The following is a 17,988-nucleotide window of genomic DNA, read 5'->3' as shown; positions in this document are numbered from 1 at the left end:
GAGAGGGACCAATGCCCTTGTGGGCAGGTTAGGGTTAGGGTTACAGAGATTTGGCTGTCGCAAGGGCAGGATTGGCTGCATGACGTTCTGGGGTTTAGATGTTTCAAAAGGGATAAGGAAGGAGGTAAAAGGGGAGGGGGGAAGCCATTGCTAATCAGGGATAGTATCACAGCTGCAGAAAGGGAGGACGTTGTGGAAGGATCATCTACTGAGAGTATTCATGAGGCCCCCCAGTAGGCACCGGGACACTGAGGAGCAGATAAGTAGGCAGATTTTGGAAAGGTGCAAAAATAACAGGGTTGTTGTCATGGGAGACTTTAACTTCCCTAGTATTGATTGGAACGTCCTTTGTGCAAAAGGTTGAGATGGGGCAGAATTTGTTAGGTGTGTTCAGGAAGGACTCCTGACACAGTATGTGGACAGGCCGACTGGAGTAGAGGCCGTACTGGATCTAGTACTAGGCAATGAACCCGGTCAGCTGACAGACCTCTCGGTGGGCGAGCATTTCAGAGACAGTGACAGGCTAATGTGAGGTTAAGAAAGAGGTAGTGTTGGAGCTTCAGAAGTACATTAGGATAGATAAGTCCCTGGGACTGAATGGGATATTCCCCAGGTTACGGGAAGCGTGGGAAGAGATTACTGGGGTGTTGACGATGATATTTGCATCCTCCCTGGCCACAGAAGTGGTACCAGAGGATTGGAGGATGGCTAATGTTGTTCCCTTGTTCAAGAAAGGTAATAGGGATAATCTTGGGAATTATAGACCAGTGAGTCTTACGTCAGTGGCGGGCAAACTATTGGAGAGGATTCTTCGGGACAGGATTTATGAGTATTTGGAGAAGAGTAGTCTTAGGACAGTCAGCATGGCTTTGTGAGGGGCAGGTTGTGCTTCACGAACCTAATTAAGTTTCTTGAGGAGGTGACAAAACAAATAGATTAAGTAGAGTGGTGGATGTGGTGTATATGGACTTTAGTAAAGCATTTGACAAGGTTCCCCATGGTAGGCTCATCCAGAAATCATGAGGCATGGGATCCATGGAGACTTGGCTGTGTGGATTCAGAATTGGCTTGCCCACAGAAGGTGGTAGTAGATGGAGAATATTCTGCCTGGAAGTCGGTGACTAGTGATGTTCCGCAGGGATCTATTCTGGGACCCCTACTCTTTGTGATTTTTATAAATGACTTGGATGAAGAAGTGGAGGGATGGAGGAAGTAAGTTTGCTGATGACACGAAGGTTGGAGGGGTTGTGGATAGCGTAGAAGGTTGTCGTAGGTTACAACAGGATATAGGCAGGATGCAGAGTTGGGCAGAGAAGTGGTGGATGGAGCTCAATCTGGAAAAGTATGAAGTGATACACTTTGGAAGAATGAACATGAAGGCGGAGTACAAGGTTAAAGGCAAGATTCTGAGCAGTGTGGAACAGGGGGATCTTAGGGTCCAAGTCCATAGATCTCTCAAAGTTGCCACGCAGGTTGATAGGGTTGTTAAGAAGGCGTATGGAGTGTTGGCCTTCATTAGCCGCGAGGTAACGTTGCAGCTCTATAAAACTCTGGTTAGACCACACTTAGTATTTTATTCAGTCTGGTCACCTCATTATAGGAAGGATGTGGAAGTTTTAGAGAAGTTGCAGATGAGATTTACCAGGATGCTTGCCTGTAGAAAGTAGAGGGTTGTGGTGGAAGTATTGCCCTTGGATTGGAGGGCAGTGACTAGTGGTGTCCCGCAGGGATCGGTTCTGGGACCTCTGCTTTTTGTGATATTTATAGATGACTTAGATGAGAGGGTGGAAGGCTGGGTTAGTAAGTTTGCGGACGACACTAAGATCGGCGGTGTTGTGGATAGTGTGCAGGGCTGTCGGAGCTTACAGAGGGATATTGATAGGATGCAGAGCTGGGCTGACAAGTGGCAGATGGAGTTCAATCCAGAGAAGTGTGAGGTGGTACACTTTGGAAGGACAAACTTCAGGGCAGTGTACAGGGTGAATGGCAAGGTACTTGGCAGTGTAGAGGAGCAGAGCAATCTGGGGGTTCATATTCACAGTTCACTGAAAGTTGCCTCACAGGTGGAAAAAGCAGTTAAGAAGGCCTATGGGATGTTAGCTTTCATAAATCGTGGGATTGAGTTTAAGAGCCGCGAAGTGATGATGCAGCTTTACAAAACTCTAGTTAGACCACACTTAGAGTACTGTGTTCAGTTCTGGTCACCGCATTATAGGAAGGATGTGGAGGCATTGGAGAGGGTGCAGAGGAGATTTACCAGGATGTTGCCTGGATTAGAGCATATGGAATATGAGGAAAGGATTAAGGTGCTAGGGCTTTATTCACTGTAAAGGAGGAGGATGAGAGGAGACATGATAGAGGTATATAAAATATTGAGAGGAATAGATAGAGTAGACAGCCAGCGCCTCCTTCCCAGGGCACCAATGCTCAAGACGAGAGGGCATGGCTTTAAGGCTATGAGTGGGAGGGTCAGGGGAGATGTCAGGGGGAGGTTTTTCACCCAGAGAGTGGTTGGTGCATGGAATGCACTGCCTGGGGTGGTGGTGGAGGCAGATACATTGGACAGGTTCAAGAGTTTGTTGGATAGGCACATGGAGGAATGTGAGATAGAGGGATATGCAGAAGGAAAGGGTTAGATAGTGTGAGGGTGGTTTGATGGACGGCACAACATGGTGGGCCAAAGGGCCTGTTTTGTGCTGTATGGTTCTATGGTTCTATGGATTGGAGAACATGTCTTGTGAGGAAAGGTTGAGCAAGCTACGACTTTTCTCTTTGGAGTGACACAGGATGAGAGGTGACTTGATAGAGGTGTATAAGGTTATGAGAGGCATATATAAAGTGGACAGCCAGCACCTTTTCCCCAGGGCGGTAATAGCCAATACCAGAGGACATCTATTTGAAGTCAGAGGAGGTATGTTCAGAGGAGATGTCAGAGGTAGGTTCTTCACACAGAGAGTGGTGGGTGCCTGGATGTCCTGCCAGGGGTGGTGGTAGAGGCTGATACAATAGGGACATTTAAAAGGCTCTTAGGTAAGCACATGGAAGTAAGAAAAATGGAGGGCTATGGGCTGTGCAGGAGGGAAGGGTTAGATTGATCATGGAGGAGGTGTTCATATAGTTTGGCATAACATGGTGGGCCAAAGGGCCCCTACTGTGCTGTACTGTTCTATTTGCTATCTTTGAATATTGTACACCCAGGCCCACCTGTTCCTGAATAATCCCCAGGGTAGTTTGGAGAGGATCTGGTAGAGGTATTTAAAATCATGAAGTGTATAGACAGATATTATTGCAGCCTCCTCATCCTGAATGTGGTTGCCCATTTAAGAGAGGTATGGCGAATATTTTTCTCAAGGTCCTACTCCTGCTCATGAGTCATTTGTTTGTGGTTATCCACCACCATTCATACTGGAAGTGCAGATCTGCTGAGGATTGTTTAACTTTGTCTGGGCATTGTATATTTAACACGCATGTAAGCCTGTGTTGTAACCTCACTGGGCTGGGACCTCACCACTTTCAGGTCGTCCTGCTGCTGCTCCCACCATGTTCTTCTCCCCTCTTCACTGACCCAGGGTCGAACCCCTGCCCTGACAGTAATGGTGAATGAGGGATATATCGGGCCATGAGGTTACAAGCTGTCAGGGGAACATTTCTGTTGCTGCTGATGGTTCACAGTGTCTCATGGAGGCCCCGGTTTGAGCTGTTGGATCTGTTCTGAGTCTGTCCCATTCAGCATGATTGCAGTGCCACACAACACTCAGTCCGTCTCCACAAAGATTGTGTGATGATCACTTCTACCACTGCTCTCATGGAATAATGTATCTGCAGCAGTTTGGTGAGGATGAGGTCAAATTTATTAAGTCAAGTTTATCCCTGGTGTTGTTTTATGCACTACCTGCCGCAGAAATGGTCTGGCAGCTCCGTCCATCAGGACTCAGCCAGCTTGGTCAGTAGTGGGGCGACCAAACATTTTAATCCCCACTCAGAGGACACTGGGTGCCCTTGTTACTCTCAGTGCTTCTTCCAGGTGTTGTCGAACATGAAGGAATGCTGATCGATCAACTGAGGGGGCTGGTGACGGGAGGTGACAATCAGTTTTCTTTGGCTGTACGGACATTGCCAGGTCGTCTGCACTCCGCTAATCTTCCAAAGGCTGAGACTTGTACGCCCAGCTAAACTGCTTTAACAGTTCCTTCAGAAGGAAGCAACTCTGTACATGCATCACCTCTTCAACACTGGCCTAGAGCTGACAGCCTGGATTATATGCTCAAGACCTCAGCAACCTCTGACAGCTCACTGAGCTCAACTACTGAGCTGAGTTCACCATCTGTAACTCTCGGTGCCTTCTACACTGCTGAGATGCCCACTTCTCAATGCCTCACTGTTCTCTTCTGAGATCTCCCAAAAAGTATCTCTGTGACCACAGGCTGAGCCCTCTACCAGTCTGATCCTGACTCAGAACTGGGGAGTTTCATGCTTGACCCATGGGCTCACGTTGAACTTGCCCCAGCTTCTTCCACCCATTTTCACCTCAAGTTTAAAAGGTTGCAGTAAACTCCAGAGAAGAGAGTTCAACCCCACCAGGTGTGGAAGATAACGAGTTGGCTGGAGCCAGTCAAATAGATCAGGTGAGAAATGCATCCACTGCAGTCCTTTGGCAAGGGGAACCTCCAGTCCTTGCTGCTCTGGCCTTTCTGTGACCCCTGAACTGAACTAACTTGATTGACTCTAGCTAACCTCTGAAATGCCTGTTCAGTTGTATCAAAACATCAAATCACCAAAACCAGCCATGAGCAGCCTCTCAGGGCAATTAGGGATGGAGAATAAATGTTGCTTCGTCAACAACATTCACATCCCAAGCATAAATTGAAGAAAATCCCTTCCACTAACCAACTTGGAAAATTGTCTGGAATCGAGAAATCCGATGGCAAGTTAACCTGAATTCTTCACGTGTGATTCAGAAGGGCTGTTTTGCAGCAAACTCCGATACAACCTACCTTACAGTTATCTCAAATATTTGATTCAGTTTACTCTGCAGAATAGTCGCCTGAAATTAAAGGAATGAGAAGCAGTAAGTCAATGTATATCACAGTAACTCAGAAATCAAACCTTGCCATCATTCCCAATATATTTCTCCTCTATTTGGGGCAGGCTATACACAGACCAGAAAGATGCTGGGACCAATAACAACTGTGGTCTTTCACACAGGGAACTGGGGCCCAGAAGGAGCTGTGGAGGATATGAAGGGGCGGAAAGGATGGAAATCTTGGAGTTTCTTGCTGTTTGTCTGCTCACTGCACCTGCCAACATTCTTGCTTTTTCCATCTGGTCGCCCTCTGGGCCATTCCTGTAGGTAGTTAACAGCCACAGCACTGGATGGTGTGGAGCTGTGTACTGTCCTAACTGGGTAAGAATGGTGGGCTCTCTTCCCTGAAGGACATTCTGAATCAAATGTGACTATCCAATGGTTTCAAGATTGCCAAAATGTACTAGTTTTTATTCCAAATGTATTTAATTATTTGAAATTAAAATCTCCCAGCACCTGTGGTGGGAGGGGAACAAATGCTCCAGGACCAATAGTCCAGCCCTCTGGGTGCTAGTCCAGTGGTTTGACCACTGCAGAGATTTACCAAGGGGAGTTGCTGCAGCACACTGCGATGGTGAACTCAGGACTAAATGAATTCAAGATTTAATTGGAGTGAAATGAAAGGGAGCAAGGTGAAAGGGGGTTGAAGGGTTCGGGAGGTTAAAATTCCTTGCTTACATGGGTGGTGAAAGCTGACACAGACTGGCTGGGCTACACGGCCTAGCTGTGTATTGTAACTGCTATAAACATCCATGTATCTAAGATGAGTTTAGCCCAGCCCTTCCTTGTTTATGTTCCATAGCTCTGGAGTGGTTGGTAGCTCATATCTTTGTAGGTTTAGTTAATCTCTCTCTTCCACATGGCACATCCTTACCCTCGCTCCACAGTGGGCTGCTATCTCTTCAAATGGAGCCTTCTGAAACTTTTCCACCACCAGCCGCCTCCTCTCTCTCTCCTGTTCCTCCACTGCTCCACCATCTACTGGGCAGTAAACACACAGGATTAATGCCAGCAGCTGCACCGCCCCAAACCCATGCAGTTGTTCGGTGGGCCTGCGCCCAGCAGTGAAGTAAGTTCTATTGTTTGCAGTTTACGTGACACCAGCCCCAACTACATTCAATGAGGCTGCACAAACACCCCATTCCACATTATGCTTCCGAAGGATTGTGGAAAGGTCAGAGTGTGGACTGTAGGAGTCATCTGCCTCATTAAGCCTGTACCACCTCTGTGGAAGAGGAGTCCCACTCTCCAGCCCTCTCCCCAAAGCCCTGTAATTTCCTTCCAAGTACTGAGAACATGGAACATAGTGCAGAACAGCACCAGAATAGGCCCTCCAGCCCACAATTTCTGTGCCAAACATTGAGTAATACAGCACGAATACAACTGGTCCATGCTGACCAAGATGCTCATCTAAGTTAGTCCCATTTGCCCGCGTTTGACCCATATCCATCGAAACCTTTCTTATCCATGTATCAGTCCAAATGCCTGTTAAATGTCGTTACTGTATCTGCCTCAACCACTTCCTCTGGCAGCTCGTTCCAGATACCCATCACCTTCTGTGTGACAAGTTGCCCCTCAGGTCCCTTTTAAATCTTTCTCCTCTCACCTTAAACCCATCCCCTGTATTTTTTCATTCTCTTTCCCTGGGAAAAAGAATTCACGCATTCACCCTCCCTATGCCCCTCCTGAGTTATACACCTCTAAGGTCACCACTCAGCCTCCTACGCTTCCAGGAATAAAGTCCTCGCCTGCCCAACTTCTCCCTATGACTCAGGCCTTCAGGTCATGGCAGCATTCTCGTAAATCTTCTTGGCACTCTTTCCAGATTAATGAAGTCTTTCCTATCGCAGGGTGACCAAAACTGTACACAATACTCCAAGTGCGGCCTCATCAATGCCTTGTACAACAGCAATATAATGTCTCGAATCCGAAACTCTATGCCCACACTGATGACTATCAGTGTGCCAAACACCTTCCACCACTCTGTCTACCTGTGATGCCACTTTCAGGGAACTATATGCTTGTACTCCAAGGTCCCTCTGTTCTTCCACTTAACCCTCAGATCTCCTTTAAATTTCTCCCCTCTCTCCATAAATCTGTGCTCCTTAGTTCTAGGCTCCTCTGCCCTGGGAAAAAGATTCTGACCATCTGCTATTCCCAACTGCTTTTTTGACCACTGTCTCAGCTTGTCCAGCCAAGCGCATGTACCTCCAGATAACTCTGTTCTTGAACCCTTTCCGAGCTGTGCCTGACATTTTACTGCTACTTCCAGTGCTTTGTGTTGATGCTGGGAAACTGCTGGAGGCACCATGTTCAGAAGAGTGCTCACTGAGAGCGAAGCTGTTACATTCTAGCTCTTTCCAACTGAGTTATCCCAAGTCTTCAAGGTGAATGAGAGAGGAGCTGGCCAAAGTTGATTGGAAGGGGACCCAAGCAGGGATGATAGAGCAGCAATGGCAGGAGTTGCTGGGAGTAATTCGGAAGAGGCAGGATCAGTTCATCCCAAAGAAGAAGAAGCATTCTAAAGGGAGGATGAGGCAACCGTGGCTGACAAGGGAAGTCAAAGAGCATTAAAGCAAAAAAAGGGAAGAAAACATTGCAAAAATTAGTGGGAAGCTAGCGAATTGGGAAGCTTTTAAAAACCAACAGAAGGCAACTGAAAAAGCAGTAAGGGGAGAAAAGATGAAATATGAAGGTAAACTAGCCAATAATATAAAAGAGGATACCAAAAGTTTTTTCAGATCTATAAGGAGTAAAAGAGAGGCAAGCGTGGATACTGGACCGCTGGAAAATGATGCTGGAGAGATAGTAATGGGGAACAAAGAAATGGCGGACAAACTGAATAGGTATTTTGTGTCACTGTGGAAGACATCAGCAACATGCCAGAAATTCGAGAGAGTCAGGGCGCAGAAGTGAGTGTAGTCACTATTACTAAGCAGAATGTGTTTGGGAAACTGAAAGGTCTGAAGGTAGATAAATCACCTGGACTGAATGGACTACACCCCAGGGTTCTGAAAGAGGTAGCTGAAGAGATTGTGGAAGCATTGGTCATGATCTTTCAAGAATCATTAGAGTCAGGAATGGTTCCAGAAACTGGAAAATTGCAAATGTCACTCCACACTTTAAGAAGGGAGGGAGGCAAAAGACAGGAAATTATAAGCCAGTTAGCCTGACTTCAGAGGTTGGTAAGAGTCCATTATTATAAGGTTTCAGGGTACTTGGAAGCACATGATAAAATAGACTGAAGTCAGCATGGTTTCCTTCAGGGGAGATCTTGCCTGACAAAATTTGTTGGAATTCTTTGAGGAAGTAACAGGCAGGATAGACAAAGGAGAGTCAGTGGATATTGTTTACTTGGATTTTCAGAAGGCCTTTGACAAGGTGCTGCACATGAGGCTGCTAAACAAGATAGGAGACCATGGTATTACAGGAAAGGTACCAGCATGGATAGAAGATTGGCTGACCGGCAGAAGGGAAAGAGTGAGAATAAAGGGGGCCTTTTCTGGTTGGCTGCTGGTGACTAGTGGTGTTCCACAGGGGTCGGTGCTGGGGCCACTACTTTTCATGTTATATGTTTATGATCTGGATGACAGAACTGATAGATTTGTGGCCAAGTCTGCAGATGATACAAAGATAGATGAAGGGGTAGGTAGTGTTGAGGAAGCAGGGAGTCTGCAGAAGGACTTGGACAGGTTGGGAGAATGGGCAAAAAAGTGGCAGGTGGAATACAGCGTAGAGAAGTGTAGGGTCATGCAGTTTGGTAGAAGGAATAAAGGCATTTTTCTAAATGGGGAGCAAATTCAGAAATCGGAGGTGCAAAGGGACTTGGGAGTACTAGTACAGGATTCCCTAAAGGTTAATTTGCAGGGTGAGTTGGTAGTAAGGAAGACAAATGCAATGTTAGCATTCATTTCGAGAGGACTAGAATATAAAAGCAAGGATGTAATGCTGAGGCTTTATAAGGCGTTGGGCAGACAACGTTTGGAGTATTGTGAGCAGTTTTGGGCCCCATATCTAAGGAAGGATGTGCTGGCATTGGAGAGGGTCCAGAGGAGGTTTACAAGAACTAACCCGAGAATGAAAGGATTAATGTGTGAGGAGCATTTGATGGCTCTGGGCCTGTACTCCCTGGAGTTTAGAAGGATGAGAGGGGGATCTCATTGAAACCTACTGAATATTGAAAGACCTGGATAGAGTGGATGTGGAGAGGATGTTTCCAGTAGTGGGAGAGTCTAGAACCAGAGGGCACAGCCTCAGAATAGAAGGGCGTCCCTTTAGAACTGAGATGAGAAGGAATTTCTTTAGCCAGTGGGTGGTGAATCATTGCCACAGACGGCTGTGGAGGCCAAGTCATTGGGTATATTTAAAGCGGAGGTTGATAGGTTCTTGATTAGTAAGGGTGTCAAAGGTTATGGGGAGAAGGCAGGAGAATGGGGTTGAGAGGGAAAAATAAATCAGCCATGATCGAATGGTGGAGCAGACTTGCCAGGCCCAATGGCCTAATTCTGCTCCTATGTCCTATTGTTTTATGAATTGTGGTGCACCCTGTGTGTTTGCAAGTGGCTGGGTCCTCTGCCTCTCAGGTAGTGCCACTGCAAGCTGCACTATCTGACAAAATGTGCAGCGGTGGCCCAAGCAATTCACCCACATGTTGCTCTCCCATCGAGAATTTCATCAGCTTCTGCATTAGCTACCAGTATAAAAAGACAGCGCCCCCAAACAATTAATGAGAGACTTGGAGTTCCAGTGTCCGAACAGATGAAGCAACTTGGCTTTGCATCACCATAGCAAGGAGCCGTGCTCACTTGCAGCAAATTGCACCCAACATGAGGGTAAGCACCTCCATTGCAGGGAGGTGTGCTGCCCTCAAATGGAAGCTGTACCTTACCTATTGCTTTCTTTAGGGTTTCATATGTGATTTCCTCAGCTGGCATCTTCTGTAACAAGGTACAAACATTGCCACGTTACTGAGATTCCCCTGTAACAACTGGAAGTACAAGTGAAACAGACTGCTGAGGAGAACAAAGATTAATTAACACAAATGACTTGTGATTTCTCTGTGTGTAACTTAGGAGAAGCACCAGGTCCCTTGTGTTACTGTTTCACAGGCCCTCCCGTGCATCAGTGTGATTGATTCATACTCATGAGCTCAATTAGCAGGGCTACGAACTTAACACATTTAGTCTAAAAAGGACTGATGGTCTCACTTGTCCCGGGTGTACAGCAAGCTGCCCTGACCGACTCAATTCAAGCAAAACTCATCAGGGTGAAGGAAGGGTGAAGAAAAAGCATAAAGCATCCCTTGCTTCTTACAGCCTCATCCTTTCTTGGCTTCTAATATTTGTTCAGGTATCCAGTGAAATATCTCTGTCTACTTTCTATGCTCCAAGATACCCTTCTTCCTACCCTCATCACCTGTCTCCAACAGAAGTTTTTCCCTACTCCTTGAAAAGTCTTCACAATTTTAAAAACCTCCATTAAACTGTAATGAGGCCATGTGACTCATTGAGTCTGACCAGCTCTGTGTCAAAGTAATCTAACCAGTCCCACTCCAGAACAGAACATGATGGCACACCAGTTAGAGCTGCTGCCTCCCAGCTCCAGTGACCTGAGTTCAATCCTGACCTTGGGTGCTATCTGTGTATGGAGTTTGCATAGTAGAACACAGTACATAGAACAGTACAGCACAGGAACAGGCCATTTAGCCCACGATTTGTACCAAACTAATTAAACTAGTAATTAAAATGTCTAACTAAACTGATCTTTTCTGCCTACATAATGTCCATATCCCTCCATTCTCTGCACATTCATGTCCCTATCTAAGAGCCTATTAAATGTCTCTATTGTACCTGCCTCCGCCTCCACCACCACCCCTGGCAGTACATTCCAGGCATCCTCTACTCTCTGTGTAAAAAACTTGCCCCACACATCTCCTTTGAACTTATCCCCTCTCACCGCAAATGAAGGCCTTCTACTATTGGACATTTCGACCCTGGGAAAAAGATGCTGGCTGTTTACTCCTCTATGCCTCTTATAATCTAAAGTTCTATCAGGTCTCCCCTCAACCTCTGACACTCCAGATAAAACAACCTAAGTTTGTCCAACATCTCCCCATAGCACATGCTCTCTAATCCAGGCAGTATCCTGGTAAACCTCTTCTGCAACCTCTCCAAAGCCTCCATATCCTTCCTATAATGGGGGTGACCAGAATTGAATGCAATACTCCAGATATGGCCTAACCAGAGTTTTATAAAGGTGCAATGTAACCCTTGAACTCAATGCCTCAACTGATCAAGGCAAGCATGCCATACACTTTCTTTACCACCCTATCAACCTGTGCAGACACTTTCAGGGAGCTATGGACTTGGACCTCAAGATCCCTCTGCACATCAACACTGTTAAGGGTCCTGCCATTAACTGTGCACTGTCCCTTTACATTTGATCTTCCAAAGTGCAACACCTCACACTTGGCCAGATTAAACTCCATCTGCCATTTCTCCGCCCATATCTGCAAATTATCCATATTCTGCTGTATCTTTTGGCAAACTTCGACACCATTCACCGTCATCTGCGAACTAACTAACCTACCCATCCACATTTTCATCCAAGTCATTTATATATATCAATATCACAAACAACATACGTCCCAGTACCCTATACATTCACGACTGCATGGCCAGATTCTGCTCTAACTCCATCTACAAGTTTGCAGACGACATCACTGAAGTGGGCCAAATCTCAAATAAGGATGAGTCAGAGTACAGGAAGGAGATAGAGAGCTTAGTGACACGGTGTCATGACAACAACCTTTCCCTCAATGTTAGCAAAACAAAAGAGCTGGTCATTGATGTCAGGAAGGGGGGACGGTTCACATGTTCCTGTTTACATCACGGAGCTGAGGTTGGGAGGGTTGAGAGATTCAAGTTCCTAGGAGTCAACATCACCAATAGCCTGTCCTGGTCCAACCACGTAGACTTCACGGCCAAGAAAGCTCACCAGCGCCTCTACTTTCTCAGGAGGCTAAAGAAATTTGGCATGTTCCCTTTGACCCTCACCAATTTTTATCAATGCACCATAGAAAGCATCCTATCTGGATGCATCATGACTTGGTATGGCAGCTGCTCTGTCCGTAATTGCAAGAAACTGTAGAGAGTTGTGGACGCAGTTGGCACATCACGGAAGCCAGCCTCCCCTCCATGGACTCTGTCTAGACTCTTACTACCTTGGCAAAGCAGCCAATGTAATCAAAGACCCCACCCATCCTCTCTGCAGAAGATACAAAAGCCTGAAAGCACATACCACCAGGCTCAAGGACAGCTTCTATCCTGCTGTACTATAAGATGGAGTCTTGACCTCACAATCCACCTTGTTATGGACTTGCACCTCATTGTCTATCTGCACTGCACTTTCTCTGTAATTGTAACACATTATTCTACATTCTATTATTGTTTTCCCTTGTACTACCTCAATGCAGTGATGTGATGAAATGATCTGTACGGATGGCATGAGGAACAAGTTTTTTACTTTACCTCTGTACATGTGACAATAATAAACCAACTTACAGATCCCTGTACAGCACCATGAATCACGGATCTCCAGACAGAATAATTCTCATCGACCACTACCCTCTGTTTTCTGGAGGCAAGCCAATTCTGGTTGATGAATGGTAATCATCATTCTGGTAACCCTGAACTCCCTGAGCCTATTGTAATGAGGTGCCCAAAATGTACACCACACTGCAACAATAGTCCAGTAAACATTCATCTTCATCCTTGTGCTCCATGTCCCTGCTATGTAGCCTTGGTCTTTCTCTAGCTTTACTCACCTGCATTTAAACTATCAATAGGTCTGTGTGAAATGCAGGCATCCTGCGTGATTTTCACACTGCAGTATCTTCCCATTATTAATATGTCATCCCATCATCTCCCATTTTACTACACACATTTATGTTGAATTGTTTTGCTTAACCAGTTAGTGTTTCCCTGAAGCTCCTTACAGTCTGCCTCACTTCATCAAACATTCTACTTTTATGCCAAAATAAAATTCATAATTATTGTCCAATGCTAAAGTCAGCAATAACTCAACAAAGAATAAAAGCAGACCCCAAGGTATGATACTGAGAATATTCGTAATATGCCCAGAAATTCATGATGAAACACTACATGGGCTGGCGCAGTACGGGTCCCTCTACGGAGTACCATCAAATATTCCCGGGGCAGGGACAGGATAGACCCAACGTTTAATTGGTTTTTAGAGTCTGTGGACAGTGGAGCAACCTTTACATGGAACTTTACATCTTCACTCAGACTCTGTGGGGCATGTGGAGAGCTGTGACCGGCTCTGTGCTCAGCTCCCCCAGGGAGGTGCTGATTAAAGTTTCGATAACTATGCTGGTTTCCAGCAGCCCTCAGAGACACTCTGTTGCAGCGAGCCATCTTCAGGCTCTGTAACCCAACATGGACTGCCCACTGCAATGTCAAAGAGGTACCTCTTCCTTTTCTGGACTATTGCGAGATTCCACTTCCACCTGCAGAGAGATGGTCTCACCAATGCTCTTCCTCTTTGATAAACGGTCTTCGTCTGCAACACACCAGCAGAATACATTAGCATGGTTTTGGAAAAGACTGTATGTGTGAAGAAGTGATGCCATATCAGGAGAGACTGAGTAGACTAATACAGCACAGGAACTGGTCCTTTGACCCACAATGTTGTGGCGAACTAATTAAGCTAATGATGCCTAATTAAATAATCCCTTCTGCCTGCACATTGTCTGTATCCATTCATTCTCTGCACATTGATATGTCTAGCCTACACCTAGGACTCAGTACCTCCTTCAGCAACTGGATCCTTGACTTCCTGACCAACAGACCTCAATCAGTGAGGATAGGCACCAACACCTCTGCCATGATTATTCTCAACAGTGGTGCCCCACAAGGCTGCGTCCTTAGCTCCTTACTTTTCTCCCTATACACCCATGACTGTCTGGCCAGATTCTGCTCTAACTCTTTCTACAGGTTTGCAGATGACACCACCATAGTGGGCTGGATCTCAAATAGAGTCATACAGTCATACAGCTTAGAAATAGGCTCTTCGGCCCAAATGGTCCATGCCAACTAAGATTCTCATCTAAGATAGTCCTATTTGCCATGTTTGGCCGATATCCCTCTAAACCTTTCCTATTCATGTACCTGTCCAAGTGTCTTTTAAATGTTGTTAATGGATGTGCCTCAACCATTTCCTCTGGCAGCTCATTCCATATACTGACCACCCTCTGGGTGAAAAAGTTGCCCCTCAGGTTCCTACCAAATCTCTCCCCTCTCACCCTATATCTATGCCCTCTGGTTCTTGATTCCTCAACCTTAGGAAAAAGACTGTGTGCATTCACTTAATCTATGTCCCCCATGATTTTATACACCTCTTTAAGATCACCCCTCATTCTCCTACACCCCAATGAGAACAGTACCAACCTGCTCAACCTCTCTCCATGATTCAGTCCCTCGAGTCCCAGCAACGTCCTTGTAAATCTCCTCTGCGCTCTTTCCAGCTTAATGACATCTTTCTTTAGCAGGATGACCAAAACTGAACGCAATATTCTAAATGAGGCCTCACCAATGTCTTGTACAACTGCAACAAAACATCCCAACTTCCATTCTCAATGTCCTGACCGATGAAGGCCAGCATGCCGAAAGCCTTCTTTACCACCCTGTCTACCTGTGATGCCACTTTCAGTGAACCATGCACTTGTACTCCTGGGTCCCCCTGTTCTATAACACTCCCCAGGGCCCTAACGTTCACTGTGAAAGTCCTACCCTGATTTGTCTTCCCAAAATGCAACACTTTGTACTTATCCAAATTAAACTTCATTTGCCATTCCTTGGCCCACTTACCGAGCTGATCAAGATCCCTCTGTAAATCCTGATAACCATCTTCACTGTCAATGATACTACTTATTTTAGTAGTATATAGATGACAAATAGCAATGGGCCCTGCACTGGCCCTTGGGGAGCACCAGTAGTCACGGGCCTCCAGTCCGATAAACAACTTCCATGATCACCCTCTGCTTCCTACCATCAAGCCAATTGTGTATCCAATTAGCCAGCTCTCCCTGGATCCCATGTGATCTAACCTTCCATAGCGTGTGGAACCTTATCCAAGGCCTTACTGAAGTCCATGTAGACTACATCTACTGCCCTTCCCTCATTGACCTTCTTGTTTAGTTCTCAAAAAACTCAAGCAAGTTTGTGAGTTATGATCTCCCACACTCAAAGCCATGTTGACTATCCCAAATCAACCCGTCTTTACAAGTTCTCATTTTCACACTTTGAGACTGAACTCTATTTCCAACTTTTCTGGGCACCTAACCAACTACTTCCTCTCTCACTTTCAACCACACACCACAACATGGGTCATCAGCAAATACTTTCATTGTGAGCCCCTGTTTAAGAGTAAATCATTGACAACATGAGTGGAACGACAAGGGTCTGGTGCTGAACTCTGTAGAGTTGTCACTCCTCTCCTCAGTTATTACCTTCTGCTTTTTCCCACTGAGTTAATTTTGAAACAAACTTCTCACTTTCCTTTAGATCCCAGGGGTCAGCATTCCCGATCATTATAGAACATTATAGAAACAGCTGAAATCCACGGAAATCCACAAAGACTGCATCGAACCTGCTGTGCACTGAGCTGATGGTCTTTGCTCCATCATGCACTGAATGGGTTTCCCCAGTTTCGATACAAACAACATCCAGCTCTGCAAAGGCTGCAGCTGCTGGCTCTGGTTAGTGCTGAGGGAGCCTACCATAGCCTTCCCTCTCTCCTGTAATTGTGTGTGTGTGTGTGTGTGTGTGTGTGTGTGTGTGTGTGTGTGTGTGTCTGTGTGTGTGTGTGTGTGTGTGTGTGTGTGTGTGTGTGTGTGTGTGTGTGTGTGTGTGTCCCAAGTCAGTGCAGATCTCCAGGACCCAAGCAGGGATGACGGTTGAACAGCAATAGCAGGAGTTCAGGAGTTTCTGGGAGTAATTTGGAAGACACAGGATCAGTTCATCCCAAAGAAGAAGCAGCATTCTAAAGGGAAGATGAGGAAACCATAGCCGACAAGGGAAGTCAAGGAAGAATGGGCAAAGAAGTGGCGGATGGGATACAGTGTAGGGAAGTGTATGGTCATGCACTTTGGTAGAAGGAATGAAGGCATAGACAATTTTCTAAATGGGGAGGAGGGGGCAAATTCAGAAATCAGAGGTGCAAAGGGACTTGGGAGTACGAGTGCAGGATTCTCTAAAGTCGGTAGTAAGGAAGGTAAATGCAATATTAGCTTTCATTTCAAGAGGACTAGAATATAAAAGCAAGGATGTAATGCCGAGGCATTATAATGTGCTGGTCAGACCACGTTTGGAGTATTGTGAGCAGTTTTGGCCCCCATATCAAAGAAAGGAAGTGCTGGCATTGGAGAGGGTCCAGAGGAGGTTTACAAAAATGATCCCAGGAATGAAAGAGTTAATGCATGAGGAGCATTTGATGGTTCTGGGCCTGCATTTAGAACACAGAACATTACAACACAGCACAGGCCCTTCAACCCACGATGTTGTGCCGACATTTTATCCTGCTCTAAGATATATCTATCTCTTCCCTCCCACATAGCCCTCCATTTTTCTTTCATTCATGTGGTTATCTAAGAGTCTCTTAAATGTCCCTAATGTATCTACCTCCACCACCTCTGCCGGCAGTGCGTTCCACGCACCCACCACTCTCTGTGGAAAAACCTTACCTCTGAAATCCCCCTTATACCTTCCTCCAATCACCACCTTAAAATTATGCCCCCTTGTGTTAGCCATTTCCGCCCTGGGAAAAAATATCTGACTGTCCACTTGTCTATATGCCTCTTATCATCTTGTACACCTCTATCAAGTCACCTCTCATCCCTCCCTCGCTCCAAAGAGGAAAAGCCCTAGCTCGCTCAACCTATCCTCATTAGACGGCTCTCCAATCCAACAGCATCCTAGTAATCTCCTCTGCATCCTCTCTAAGCTGCCACATCTTCCTATAGTGAGGTGACCAGAACTGAACACAATACTCCAAGTGTGGTCTAACCAGAGTTGCCACATTACCTCGCGGCTCTTGAACTCAATACCCCGACTAATGAAGGCCAACATTCCATAAGCCTTCTTAACAACCCTACCAACCTGGACATGGACCCCAAGATCCCTCTGTTCCTCCATACTGCTAAGTGTCCTGCCATTAAACCCTGTATTCTGCCTTCAAATTTGATCTTCTGAAGTGTATCACTTCACACTTCTCCAGGTTGAACTCTATTTGACACTTCTCAGCCCAGCTCTGCATCCTATCAATGTGCTGTTGTAATCTACAGTAACCTTCTATACCATCCACAACACCAACAACCTTCGTGTCATCTGCAAACTTACTAACCCACCTTTCCACATTCTCATCCAAGTCATTTATAAAAATCACAAAGAGCAGGGGTCCCAAAACAGATCATATCATCATAGAAAGCACAGCACAATACAGGCCCTTTGGCCCACAATGTTGTGCCGACCTTTAAACCTCGCCTAAGACTATCTAACCCCTTCCTCCCACATATCCCCCTATTTTAAATTCCTCCATATGCTTATCTAACAATCTCTTGAATTTGACCAATGTACCTGCCTCCAGCACCGCCCCGGCAGCGCATTCCATGCCCCAACCACTCTCTGGGTAAAAAACCTCCCTCTGATATCTCCCTTGAACTTCCCACCCATTACTTTAACCATAGAACCATAGAACAATACAGCACAATACAGGACCGTTGGCCCACCAGGTTGTGCCGACCTTTAAACCACGCCTAAGAAGCCATGCCCTCTTGTATTGAGCATTGGTGCCCTGGGAAAGAGGTGCTGGCTGTCCACTCTATCTAT

General features: G+C 46.0%; 1 protein-coding gene across 5 annotated transcripts in view; it reads right to left on the bottom strand.

Moving 5' to 3' along the window:
* LOC127568662 (protein EFR3 homolog B-like) overlaps window positions 1–17,988 on the bottom strand; it is a 177,084-nt gene that overhangs the window by 5,217 nt on the left and 153,879 nt on the right. For 4 of the 5 annotated variants that reach the window (XM_052012660.1, XM_052012662.1, XM_052012665.1 and 1 more), the window contains exons 19-22: window positions 13,572–13,663; window positions 9,972–10,020; window positions 5,958–6,061; window positions 4,995–5,044 (exon numbers count right to left, since the gene is read on the bottom strand). In XM_052012660.1, coding sequence (XP_051868620.1) covers window positions 4,995–5,044; window positions 5,958–6,061; window positions 9,972–10,020; window positions 13,572–13,663 — 295 coding nt within the window. The remainder of the gene's footprint in view (window positions 1–4,994; window positions 5,045–5,957; window positions 6,062–9,971; window positions 10,021–13,571; window positions 13,664–17,988) is intronic. The other variant, XM_052012661.1, reaches the window with a different exon arrangement.

This window comes from Pristis pectinata, chromosome 3, assembly GCF_009764475.1.
Source record: "Pristis pectinata isolate sPriPec2 chromosome 3, sPriPec2.1.pri, whole genome shotgun sequence".
NCBI lineage: Eukaryota > Metazoa > Chordata > Chondrichthyes > Rhinopristiformes > Pristidae > Pristis > Pristis pectinata.
This window is presented reverse-complemented; position numbering and strand designations above follow the sequence as displayed.